Source organism: Felis catus, chromosome C2, assembly GCF_018350175.1.
Source record: "Felis catus isolate Fca126 chromosome C2, F.catus_Fca126_mat1.0, whole genome shotgun sequence".
In the NCBI taxonomy this organism is placed as follows: domain Eukaryota; kingdom Metazoa; phylum Chordata; class Mammalia; order Carnivora; family Felidae; genus Felis; species Felis catus.
In genome coordinates, this window is record NC_058376.1 from 147,348,502 (window position 1) to 147,362,361 (window position 13,860).

The 13,860-nt window shown below is 44.5% G+C and overlaps 1 protein-coding gene across 5 annotated transcripts in view; it reads right to left on the minus strand.

The window, feature by feature from the left end:
- The window catches only part of OSBPL10 (oxysterol binding protein like 10), a 315,527-nt gene that overhangs the window by 187,520 nt on the left and 114,147 nt on the right, over positions 1-13,860 (minus strand). For all 5 annotated transcript variants that reach the window (XM_019810843.3, XM_003992193.5, XM_045037733.1 and 2 more), the window contains one exon: positions 12,580-12,659. In XM_019810843.3, the coding sequence (XP_019666402.2) occupies positions 12,580-12,659 (80 nt within the window). The remainder of the gene's footprint in view (positions 1-12,579; positions 12,660-13,860) is intronic.

Consider the following 13,860-nt stretch of genomic DNA (forward strand, 5'->3'; position numbering starts at 1 on the left):
AAAGGATTTAAATAGACATTTCTCCAAAGAAGATATACATATGGCCAACAAGCACACGAAGGGATGCGCAACATCATTAGCCATTCAGGAAACACACATCGAAACCACAGTGAGATAACACTTCCTACCCACTAGGATGGCCGGCATCTAAAAGACAGACAATATAAAGTGTTGACAAAGATGTAGTAAAATCAGAATCCTCCGTACGTTGCCAGAGGGAAAGTAAAATGGTGCAGCTGCTTTGGAGAACAGTTCGGCCATTTCCCGAAACGTTAAGCAGAGTTACCATATGACCTTCTGCTTTCCGACATATACCCAAAAGTGTTGAGAACAGATGTTCGCAAAAACTTGCACCCAAGTGTTAGGACAGCATTACTCATGACAGCCAAAAGGTGAAAGCAGCCCAGATATCAGTTAATGAATGGACTGAAAAATCTGGCATGGGGGCGCCTGGGTGGCCCAGTTAAGCATCCAACTCATGGTTTCGGCTCAGGTCGTGATCTCGTGCGTTTCATGGGTTGGAGCCCCGCCTCGGGCTCCGGGCTGGCAGTGCAGAGCCTGCTTGGGATTCTCAGTCTCCCTCTCTCTCTGCCCCTCCCCCACTCGTGCTGTCTCTCTCAGTAAATAAAAACTTGAGGAAAAAAACAAAGAAAGAAAAATCTGGCGTGTCCATATGATGGAATACTACTTAGCCATTAAAAGGAATCAAGTATTGATTCATGCTACAAGAAGGAACCCTGAAAACGAAATAAGCCAGGCACAGAAGGCCATCGCACAGGATTCCATTTACATGATGTCCAGAATGGGCAAATCCTTGGAGACAGCAGTTACCAGTTGCTAGGGGCTGGGGAGAAGAGGGTGGGTGGGCTAATGGGAACAGAGGCTTTCTTTTGGGGGTGATACAATGTTCTGGAATGAAGCAGTAGTGATGGTGACACAATTTCGTAAATATAATGAAAAACACGGAATCGTACACTTTCAAAAGGTAAATGTAATGGTACGTGAATTAGATCTCAAAGACAGCCCCTTGCTAGCTGTGTGACCTTGGCTGGGTAGGTAGGTTACTTATCGTCCCTGTGCCTTAGTGTCCTTGCCTATAAAACGTGATAACAGTAACTACCTCATAGGGCTGTTGTGAGAAGTACAGAAGAAAATCCAAGAAAAGCCCTCACGGTACTTGCCACTTAGAAATGGGTTCATAGATGCCATTCATTATTTTCTTTTCCCCAAAATGTGTTCCTTATATGGCTATTTTCTTCTCTCTTCAAAGAAAGTATTAAGATATATTTTGCTTGACTCCTAAACGTTACTCCACATTGATTTTCAACTACTAACATCGCTTACATAAAAAAAAAAATCCTTAAATGTTCGATCTAATGCAAAATACAGTATTTTAGGAAAATAGGACAACATACGGTTTTTTTTAAAGAACCCAAATCTAACAGCACCGCCACCACCACTCCCACTGCTGTCACCAATGCCAGTAGGGAGGAGTGAGGAAGGAGGAAAGAGTTGATATTTAAAATGCACTAAGTGGGGGGCACCTCAGTGGCTGAGTCGGTTGAGCATCTGACTTCGGTTCAGGTCATGATCTCACTCTTCTGGAGTCAGAGCCCCACATCGGGCTCGCTGCTGTCACCCAATCAGCACAGAGCCCTCTTCAGATCCTCCGTCCTCCCCTCTTTCTCTGACCCTCCCCTACTCACGCTCTCTCGCTCTCAAAAACTAAATAAAGTCAGTAAACAAGTAAATAAAATACACTAATGTCCACCACCACATGTCCCAACAGTGGCAGGTATGAAGATACAGCTATGACTTCCCTGCGGTCTTGGGTCTTAAGGACACACAATCAGGAGGGCGCATGCGCTCGCTCACAGACCCTTGTGAGAAGGGATGTGCACAGGCGAGTACTGGTATAAAAGGGAACATGGAAGACAAAAGATCCCCCTCTGACCAGGCAGGTCAAGGAAGACATCACAGAAGCACATTAGCCTTGAAAACCACATGGGTGTTTGCCACAGGAAGAATGGAGAGGGAAACGCATCCCAGCAGGGGCAACAGCATCAACAAAGGCAAGGAAGCATGACCGTACCCAGTGTGCGTCTAGAACACTGAGTGCATGAGGTGGAGGGAAAGAAATTGCACCGGACACATGGTGGGCCTCCAATGCCAAGGTAAAGTTCGGGACTGTGTCTCGGGAAGCAGGCTGCTACTGAAGGTTGTTTGAGCCAGGGAGTAGCACCGTCGGCAGCCTTCCCTCGCCCCTCTGCTCCCAGCAGAAGCTTGTACTAGAGGTTCTGAAACAGCTGCAGTGGAGGGGGTGGTGGGGCGGGAGAGCAGGGAGAGAATCTGCCCACAAGAGAGCACAAATTCCTGTCTTCAAACAAGGAAGGTGGATGTTTCTGATGCACAGACATGACTGGAAAAGCAAGTGATCAAGATATTTAAGGCCAAAGTCATGGAGCAGACCAGAACTCCTGGGACAAAGCACAGTAGGGAAGGAGGAAGGGAAAGGCAGAGGTTTTATGGGGGGGGGGGGAGGTGAACCCTCTTCTTACCTTTAAAAAAACAAAGAGGTCCGTAGTACAAGAGATTAAGCTAGACATTGGTAAGTTCCCTCCTCAGAAACCATAAAGGAATCATTAAAGCTTTATCAGCACTGTCCAACAGAACTTTCTGTGCTGATGGAAAGGTTCTATATCCATGCTGTCCAATATCGCAGCCATCAGCCAAATGTGGCTACTGAACACTTAGACGGTAGCTAAGTGCAACTGAGGAATTGAATTGCAAAATTTAGTTTCAGTTACAGCTGACCCTTGAACACGGGTTTGAATTGTGCAGGGTCCACTTCTACGTGGGTTTTTCTCACTAAATATGGTACAGTACCGTAAGTGTATCTCCTCCTATGATTTTCTTAACGTTTTCTCGAGCTCACTGATAGGAAGAATGCTGTATATAACACAAAACATACGAAATGTGTGTTAATCAACTGCTTATGTTACAGGTAAGGCTTCTGGTCAAAAGTAGGCTACTTGTAGTTAAGTTCTGGGAGACTCACAAGCTATAAGCACATTTTCAATGGTGCAGGGAGCGGGGAGGTCAGCACCCTAACCCCTGGTTGTTCGAGGGTCAACTGTAACTTTTTTTTTTTTTTTGTAATTTTTTAAAGTAGGCTCCATGCCCAGCATGTGGGGCTTAAACTCACAACCTGAGCTGATGTCAAGATTTGGACGCTTGTAAGCCAATTTGACAATAAATTATATACATAAAAAAACAAAAACAAAAAATTTGGATGCTTAACAGACTAAAGTACACGGGTTCCCCAAGGGTCAACTGTAATTTAAACTTAAAGAGTTACAGAGTCTCATGTGGTGGCACCTAGGTGGCTCAGTCGGTCGAGAGTCTGACTCTTGATTTCAGCTCAGGTCATGATCTCACTGTTTCGTGAGATCGAGCCCCACATCAGGTTCCGCAATGACAGCACAGAGCCTGCTTGAGATTCTCCCTCTCTCTGCCCCTCCCCTGCTCGCACTCTGCCCTTCTCAAAAATAAATTTAAAAAAAAAGAAAAGAAAAGAAAAAGAGCCTCACGTGGCCAGGTCTCTATATCTGCACAGTTGTGGAACCTCCCTTTTGTCCTTATTTCTTACATCTATTGTTCTTTAGACAAGTGGTGCAAAGGAAGTTTGGAATCTCTTCCCACTTTTTAACAAGAATTTTTTTTAGTTTATTTATTTATTTTGAGAGAGACAGAGACGGTGCTAGTGGGGAGGGGGGGCAGAGAGAGAGGGAAAGCCAGAATCCCAAGCAAGCTCTGCGCTGACAGCCAAGAACCTGACGTGGGGCTTGAACTCACAAAACTGTGAGATTGTGACCCGAGTTGAAACCAGGAGTCGGACGCTTAACCGACTGAGACACCCAGGTGCCCCTCTCTTCCCACTTTTCAGTCATTCTATCACTTCTGAGTTATTCTGCGTTGTTCTCAGAAGTCCCAACTTTGTTTAGTCATAAAACAGGGACCAATGTCATTTGTCGGATTACCCCTAAGACCCTGAACATTCAGTCGGTGAGTTACCAGCAGCGCCTTCTCTAGGTGAATAAAACTGGTTTTTTTTGTTTTTTGTTTTGTTTTGTTTTATTTGAGAATCGACCCACAGGACCTCGTCATTTGAATATTTTGGTAGCATTTTTGTTCGAATGGGGGGAGTGGGGCCGGGATGCTGGACTAGATGGCATCTGACGTCCCTTGTGGCCGCGTGGTGCCAAATTCTACAGATGTCACTGGGTTCATCTCGGCAAGCAGGTGCTTCCTGTTGTGATGCAGCCTAACCAAGATATGAAAGCCCTTTGGCCCACGCCCCAGGGTGGCAGAGAGTCAGGGAAGTTCTAGTCTTTCACCTTCAGGAACAGAGATGGCTGACAAACAACGGCTCCAAATCTGCTTCCTCTTCACACTGGGCCGTGGATTTAACACGAAGTCAGCATTCCCCTCCCAAACTACCCCTCAACGGACAAGACTTCTAATTCCCCCAGAAGTAATCCACACATTCCCACGCCTCCCCCAGGTGAGGTCTCCAGACGTCCCCAAGACAGGGTTCTCTGTACCTGGCAAGGCAGCCACCAGGGCCACCGGCAGGGCCTCCTGACACGAAGCACACTGCCCTGAGGGCACAAGGGCGCCCACAGAGAATGTTCTTCCCAGCACCAGCCTCTGCCAGGCCAGCCTATGACTCTCCCTCCTCCTTTCGCATCATCCCATGTCCCATCAAACCACGACTGAACCTCTCCATCACTGGGGAGTACCAGGCATCATGGAAAAAGCAGAGGACAGGAGTTAGGAACTACCTCGCGGGGGTCAGCTGTCAGGGGGAGGCTGCAGGTTGTGTAGACGTGGGCAGGTCCTCGCCCGGCATTAGCTTCCGAAGAACTGCACCCCCATCCCCGACCCTGAGGGCTGTCCGCGTCCCAGAGACGACGGAGGAGACTGTGCTCTAACGCCACAAAAGCTCGCGTGAATTGACGTGTCAGCTATCATTTTCGAGGATGGGGAAAAAAATACTTATGATTTGGGCAGCTTCTGGCACGAATATTGACGTATATGCTCCTTGAAACTCTGTAGCTTTCACTGCTCATCTAAGACCTCCTAAGACTTATAATGGATTTAAAACCCCGTGCCAATCCTATTCCTCCACGACCAAATTTGCATTTCAATTTAGAATTACCTAACAAAGGCGAGGAGCTCTAACCCCGCACCATTCTGATCTGACCACGGTGTCTTCAAACACCCGACAGACACAGATTCCCTGGGACCCACCGTCTCAAGTGAACGTGGTCGTCAGCGTCTGATCTCAGGGGACACACGATCGAGGGGAGGATTCGGATGGAATGGGGGTCTCTGGAAGCCCAAAGTAGTAAGTTCAAAGACGGCGTCAGGCCCGGGACCCTGAGGACCCAGAGGAAGGACTTCAAATACAAGGGGCAGTGTAACTACTTCAAATGCCTCGAATTTCTCCATTTCCTTACCTAATTTCCCCCACAGATCAGAAAAACCTTCTACATTTTCGACGTTGTTGGACAGGTAAGTCACCAAGAAAGATGTACCTTTCTTTCCTCAACTTCCCATCTAGAAGGAAACAAGAGCAGAGCAAGGAAGAACAAACGAGAGGTGGCCCAGACGGAAGGGCAAGTTGCTGCCTGGACGTAAAACAGTGTAGATCCCAGAAATGCTCTAAGAAATGGCAATACACTCGCACAGTCCTTTTAAAGATGAAACAACCCGACACAGAGAAAGGCCTGTGACCCAAGCCTGGTCTTACGGTCCATCCTCACGGAGAGGTAAGCTGCCCAAAAACAGATCTGAGCGATTTCTGTGCACGTCCAGAAAACAGAGGGGAAGGATGGGCCTACAAATATGGTCATGTGATCTCCACTTATCCGCACACAAAAGTGTTTAGAGATATGTACACCTAGGGGCGCCTGGGGGGCTCGGTCTGTTAAGCATCCAGCTCTTGACTTTGGTTCAGGTCATGACCTCAAGGTCATGAGATTAAGACACCCCCCCTTCCCACCCCATCGGGCTCTGTGCTAGGTGTGGATTCTGCTGGAGATTCTCCCTCTCCCCCTCTCCCCTGCTGGCATGCATGCTCTCTCTTAAAATAAATAAATAAACAAATAAATAATAAAAAAACGGCCAAGGAAACTAAAATCTTCAAGATCTGAATCTGAATGTCCTTAAATGCTTCTTTTTTTTTTTTAACTTTTTTTTTAATTTTATTTTTGAGACAGAGAGAGACAGAGCATGAACGGGGGAGGGGCAGAGACAGAGGGAGACACAGAATCGGAAGCAGGCTCCAGGCTCTGAGCCATCAGCCCAGAGCCCGACGCGGGGCTCGAACTCACGGACCGCGAGATCGTGACCTGGCTGAAGTCGGACGCTTAACCGACTGAGCCACCCAGGCGCCCCGTGAATGTCCTTAAATGCTTCTTAATCACTTGACCACAGTCCTCATTATCCCACAGGTCAAAGGTAACTTGAAAACAGCATCACTCAGAAGTTTCTCCAACTCCCTATCCGGAAATACGGACTTCCGCTAATTTTCAATGACCCCAAGTTCTCGGATATGGCTATTTGCAAATGACATTCACATAACCACAAATGGATTAAAAAGCATACTTGCTTTCTTTGAGGATGGTGTCAAAGCACCGAGGGTGGCCGAGATGTGGGACTATCAAGCAGCAGTCTTACCGAACATGAGCACAAGCACCTGAGCCCCTAATTCCATGGACTGCTTCAAGCGGGCAGCCGGCTTTCACCTGAATTACCTTGTTGGCCCACAGGGCCACCTCAGGAGACAGAGGATACCATTTCAAAGACGAGGACCGAGGATCAGAGGAAATAAAAGTGACCTGGGCAGGTACGCTCAACACATAACTGGCAGAGTGGGATTTAAATGGAGAACCTCTCAGGGCACCTGGGTGGTTCCGTCGGTTAAGCATCTGACTTTGGATTTCGCTTGGGTCACGACCTCATGGTTTGTGAGACCGAGCCCCATATCGGGTGCTGCACTGACAGCTCAGAGCCTTCTTGGGATTCTCTCTCTCCCTCTCTGCCCCATTCCCCCACTCACATTCTCCTTCCCTCCCTCTCTCCCTCCCTCCCACCCTCTCTCAAAATAAACTTAAAAAAAAAAAGGCAGGATCTCTCACTCTGCATTCCCCAATATTTCTTCTAAAGCAGAATGTCGTGAGCAGAAACACGTGTATGCTCAGTTAGAAGATGCTTTTCATTCAAAGTTCACGGGGACTTGCCCAAAGTGCTCACCATTAGAAGCTTACAGCACAAAATGTAGTGCAAAAGGCCAAAGTTACGTTCAAGCAAAGTTACTGAAAAATTCTGAAATAAGACCTATTTAAAAGACTGGGGAAGGGCTCTCTTGAGTATATAAAAATTACAGGTGTCCTATTCAGAGCTGTCCCCTCAAGTGTTATAAAACATGGAGTTCATGGCAGGAGAACACCATCCCCAACCTTCCCATCAGCACCTAGCAGGAAACCAGGACGAGGGATGAGGGGGAGGGGGCCTGTTTAGCAACTCTGCCTCTTGTCGCCATCCACTCACTTAATGGCTGACTTTGAGCCTATCGCTTAGATTCAATGGGTCTCAGTTTTCTAATATGTAAAAATGGAGATATTACCTATGTCACAGGACCAGTGTGAAGGGTAACAGGATCCTGAGGGATGGTCACTCACATGGAAAGTATTAAACATCATTACTGGGGCACCTGGGTGGCTCAGTTGGTTAAGCATCCAACTTCGGCTTAGGTCATGATCTCACAGTTCGTGAGTTCAAGCCCCACGTCGGGCTCTGTGCTGACAGTTCGGAGCCTGGAGCCTGCTTCAGATTCTGTCTGTCTGCCTCTCTCTCTGCCCCTCTCCCACTATGCTCGCTCTCAAAAATACACATTTAAAATAAATAAATAATAATAATAATAACAATAAACATCATCACTTCCATCAACCGTTCCTTTCCCGTGCTCAGGCTTATGGCGGTACCCATAACACCACTATGCCTAATCCTAGGGGTCTCCGAACACCAACTACTTGATAAAAACCTGACACCCACCCCTACGTTTGATACTTCAAAGTCACATGCAAGTAAATTCTCAAGAGAACCGTTGCTTACAGCTCTCTCTTAACACTTTCCAATCAATGCTTTATGTTCCTTGAATTTTTGTACCCCATCAAAAATAAGATGTTTTGCTTTGTTGTTGGTGTTTCCAGAGAAAGTCACTGTTCTGGTCGTCTTAGCAGACACGCCTCATACCCTTGCAGCTGTACCTCAAATAACACCAGAGACCACAAGATGAACCTATGTGACACCCTTAGATTTCAAAAACTAATACTGTTTTCTGAAATCTAGGAACAGATTTAGAAATTTTGTAACATGCGTATTTTTTTTAATTTTTTTTTTCCAGAGGAAGTTTTCATGTACGTGCATGAAAGGGAAAAGGGCAGAGAAAGGCGAAGGAGAGAGAGAATCTCAAGCAGGCTCCATACCGTGAGTACAGAGCCCAACTTGGGGCTCAATCTCCTGAACTGTGACCATGACCTGAACCAAAATCAAGAGTCAGACGCTTAACTGAGCCACCCAGGAGCCCCTAACCTGAGAATTTAGAAATTAATTTGGGGACTGGTAATCACTTTTGATTCTTGAAAAAGATATTAAGAACAAAAAGTACCACACATCCACTAAAATAGCTAAAATTAAAAAGAATCGACTACTGACACACCAGCACGGATGAAATTCAGAAGCACTGCATAAAGTGAAAGTAGTCTGATACGAAAGGCTGTACAAGTCAGTTTATAGAACATTCTAGAAAAAACAAAACTACAAATAGAAAATGGATGGTGGCTGCCTAGAGCTCACGGGGAGGGGAAGGAATCGACCCCAACAGGGTAATGAGGGAACTCTGAGGGGCAGTAGAATGTTAATTGTGGTGATGGTTACATGACTGCATGCATCTATCAAAAAATAAATTTTATACTTAAAAAGGAGGAATTTCACTTCATGTAAATTACACCTCAATAAACCTAATTTTTTTAAAAAGGCAATCAATAAGTCAGTACTCTATATCTTCTACAATAAAAAGAATATTTTAACCCTCAAAAAGCAAAGCAATATAATTTCTGAATAAAAAGCAGTCCTTAGTATTGAATAAAGCGGACGTTAGGCATATTTAGGAAATGTCTTTTCCATTTCACTTCTGGATTAGGGGAAACATCATCGGGTATTGTCTGAGACAAGTCTGGATTTCAAGAGCTGCTGGACAGGTCCTCTGGGAAGCCCTCTGCAGGCTCTATGAATACAGTTATCCTGCAGTTCTCACTGTGTGTGTGTGTGTGTGTGCACGCGCACACACACAAACTGCAGTTCTCACCACACACACACACACACACACACACACACACACACACACACACATCCCTTTATCCATTCACCAGCCAGTGGACATTTGGGCTCTTTCCCTACTTTGGCTATTGTCAATAGTGCTGCTATAAACATTGGGGTGCATGTAGGGAACACTTGATTTTAAGTAAAAAGTTTTCAGGGTGCCTGGGTGGCTCAGTTGGTTAAGTGTCTGACTTTAGCTCAGGTCATGATCTCATGGCTCAGAAGATTGAGCCCCACATCAGGCATCAGCGTACAGCCCGCTTCAGATCCTAGGTTTCCATTTTTCTCTGCCCCACCCTCACTCGTTCTAAGATAAACAAACATTAAATAGATAGATAGATACATAGATAGATAAAAAGTTTTTAAAAGGCAATGATTCCAAGCAATCATAGGGAGAATATTCTCTATAATCTACTGGGGAAGGATCTGACCTGCTCAGAGTGAAGAAAGAACAGAGTGAAGAGAAGGCTTATTTAGCATATGTTCCTAATAACCACGATGCAAAGTAAGTAGCCGTCCCACCGTTAACTGGACATCAAGTTCACTGTTACATTAAGCCCAACTTCATTTTCACTAACTCTTGCCTAAGGAGCTTCTTGGATTTCATAATGCCTCTGCTGAACAACCAGGTCTGTTTAAAAATTTTAAAGTTATTATTCATTAGCTACGCTACAAATGAGTGACGGTTAGGGATCTCACCTTCAGTCTCAAGAAATCCTACAGGCCCTACTATCTAAATTATTATTTATTTGAGTTCTACATTAACAGGTTAATCTGTATTCCTGAAACTGCCCAGAGACTACATCAGAGTAAATCAAATTCTCCTTCAGAGAATCTTCAAATTCGCTTCCTATTTCTTACCACCATTATGAGGTCCTTACCTTTCCTGGTCTCCAGTGATTCATCTAAACATCAATGCACTTAAAATTGGTTTCCCTACCTCAATTCTTACATCCAAAAGAAATTCCAGATGAATGAATGATTTAAACATGATAATTTAACTATAAATTCACAGGAAGAAAACACTGAAGAATGTTTTCATGATTTTATTTATTTTGAGAGAGAGAAAGAATCCCAAGTAGGGTCTACACAGCCAGTGCAGAGCCAACTGCAGGGCTTGAACTCACCAACCGTGAGATCGTGACCTGAGCCAAAATCGAGAGTCGGAGGTTTAACAGACTGAGCCACCCCGGCACCCCTGTTTTCATGATTTTAGAACAAAGAAGCCTTTTCTAATAAGCATGATGTACAACCAAAAGCCAAAAATGAAAATATTCAAAAATTTGACCACAAAAATTAAATATTCTACATAGCAAAATAAAATGTATTCAAAGTCAAAATACAGGTGACCTACTGGGAGAAAAGATCTACAATACAAATGACAGGCAAAGGACACATATGCTAAATCCATACACAGCTAAGTGTACCAAGATGTTTATTACAGCATTATGTGCAACAACCTAAATGTCCATCAGTAGAGGACTTAAAGCACTAACATTCATTCCTTAGAAAATCAATCCTAAGACTCCAGTACCTGCCACAGGTCTAATAAGAAAGGTCTCCAAAATGTATTTTTTTTTCAAAAAGCCAAAAAGGTAAAAACTGTATGCATGATACAATCCCATCTGTGTAAAAAATACAGATGCAGATGTACATACTAACACTAATCTACTCGAATGATGTTAAGGGCAATGATCTCTAATGAGCGTATGTGGCAATGGAGGGAGAGATTTTCTTTTTATTTTACGCCCTTCTGTTCTCCTTTATAAAAAAGTAAAAAGACACGCATAAAAAGAAAAGCATGTTTAAACTGCCCTAACCTAGGCATTTATAAAATACTGACGAAGCGTCCAGAACTCCTACCATAATTCTTGGAAAATAAAACAAGCCAGAGAGAAAAAGCGCTTTAGAAGTAGGGCCCTACCTACGGTAACCCAGATGCTGCTTGGGGTAAGTCAGGAAGGATGAGCAAATCTGCGGCAAGCCAAGTCAAAGAAAAAGAGTCTCTTAAAAGAAAAATAAACAGCGGACGAAATCACTGTGAAGAAATCATTTCGGGTACTTAGAGGCAGAACAGGGAGGAGGTGTAACCAAGCAAGACATTTCCCATGGCCCTGGGCAACACAGCCGACTGGTTATAGGATTAGAAGCATCAGAGGTTTCGCATGGGGGTCTTTCTATTGGATGTGTGGAATGTGGAAGCAAACCGCCATCGGGTACGTACCTAAATTTGAATTAATGATATAAAAAGGGGTAAGTCCCAGAACACCTGGGTGGCTCCATCGGTTGAGTGTCCGGCTTCAGCTCAGGTCATGATCTCACAGTTCGTGGGTTCGAGCCCCACATCAGGCTCTGTGCTGACAGCTCAGCCTGCTTCAGATTCTGTCTCCCTCTCTCTCTGCCCTTCCCCTGCTCATGCCCTGTCTCTCTCTCTCTCTCTCTCAAAAATAAACATTAAAAACAAATTTTAAAGGGGTAGGTCCTTTGAGCACTGATTTTAACCAATATTTATTGCCCTCAATAAGTTTATTTTGCAATCCTTTCCTGTATTCCAATGGTTTCTAATGAAATCCTCCGAATAACCTCTGAAAATGCCTACCTCCTATTTCCCACCTCTGTGATCCAACATCTCCTACAGATCCCTTGGAGAAAAGAATTCATGCTTGCGTGCCAATTTACCCAAGAACCTTTTTACACTTAGAACGCTGAAGCTCCTTGCAGAATATTCAGTCAGTTTGGGGTCTGGGTTTTAAGGATCAGTGACAACCACCAGTCCTCGTGAACGGCAAATCTGACTGCTACACCTCTACGCTGAAATCATCCACTCCAGCTTCTCAACAGGCCAATTAACAGCTGCCTACGCGGACAGCTCGCACAGCAACTGAAGTATCCTTCCAGAATCAGTTCCAATGAGGGGTCTGTAGGCCTCTTCATTTTACCCACAAGCTTAATCCTGCTACTTCCCTCTTGGCTCTACATTTAAATGCAACAGGACAGGTATGAATTCCCTTACAGTGGGTAACTTGAAAATAACACGAAAAACAGCTTCCCCAAAGAAACAGATAACTGGGCTAAAGGGTAGCTATTCGAATTACTCCAATGCCTCCTTGCTTCCCCGTGGTTACTTACCTTAGAACTCGTTTCCATGTGGTATTTGGAACAGGCTCGAAGCTGAGTCACCCAAAACTGTTTCTCCTTTGCATCAGCAGCTAAAGTAGAGGGAAAAAAAAAAAAAAAACATTTGCCGAGATTGTTCCAAAATGTATCCAACCTATTTCTACACCCACCTAAGGGGTGGGAGGCCCAGGGAGTGAGGTAGGGAGAGAAGGGAAAACAAAGGCAGATCGTAATATTCTCAAACAGAATGTGCTTACACCAAAAAAAAAAACCAAATTACACTAAATCTCAACAGAAAATTCCCTCTTAAACCACTTAAATATGTACTCTGCAAGGGCTGTTATCAGAAAAATTTTGCCTTTTTTTTTTTCCCTCTTAAAAAAAAAGTCATTGGGAAAACATGATTTTTTGAATATTTTTGAAAGACAGTGCGGATGGAGGAGGGGCAGAGAGAGTGGGAGACAGAAGATCTGCAGAGGCCTCTGTGCTGACAGCAGAGAGCCCAACGCAGGGGCTCGAACTCACAAACTGTGACGAAGTCAGACGCTTAACCAGCTGAGCTACCCAGGCACCCCAAAACGTGCTTCTTTTTAAGCGCCTCTGGGCTCAAAGTATAGTTTTCCAGGGCCTTTGGTTGTTATCAGTTTTGTACCGTGAACTTATTAGCATCTACGAAATAAGCATCCAATTGAATTATTTTAATATGTGTTCTCAATGATTCGTATTATGATTGGACAGAACAAGATACCAAATGCTGCTTTAGGTTCCCCCAAAGAGACATTAAAATACAAGTCAACTGTACGGTCACGATCTTTCATCTACACTCCCATCTCTCAAATCTACTAGATTGTTTTCTTAGACTATCATGGGTACATAACAGGGTCTAATACAATCTAAATCATCGATTTTGCTGCATAATTAACTGCATAAATCGTTTAAAATGACATTACATAAATGTTGACTGGGCAGAAAACAGAATGATTCCCTGGAACCTCAGCTTGAACTTTTGGGTGAAGAAATCTAGGGTGGTAGACCAGATGTACTTGACTTCCAAAGGATTCTGCAGAAACTAGAGTCTTTTTCCTTAGGAAAAGCCGCGCGTCTATGGACATCAAGATTCATTCAACTCTACATGGACGTGAGATGTGCAATGAGAAAACCGATACCCAGACCCCTCTTGGGATGAGCCAAGGACCAGCCAGATATGTAGATATGTGCAGAAACTTATCCTGCCTTCTCCGTAGTTGCTAACTTTCAGCTAAATTTAGCCCTTGCGATAATGTCACGCATATA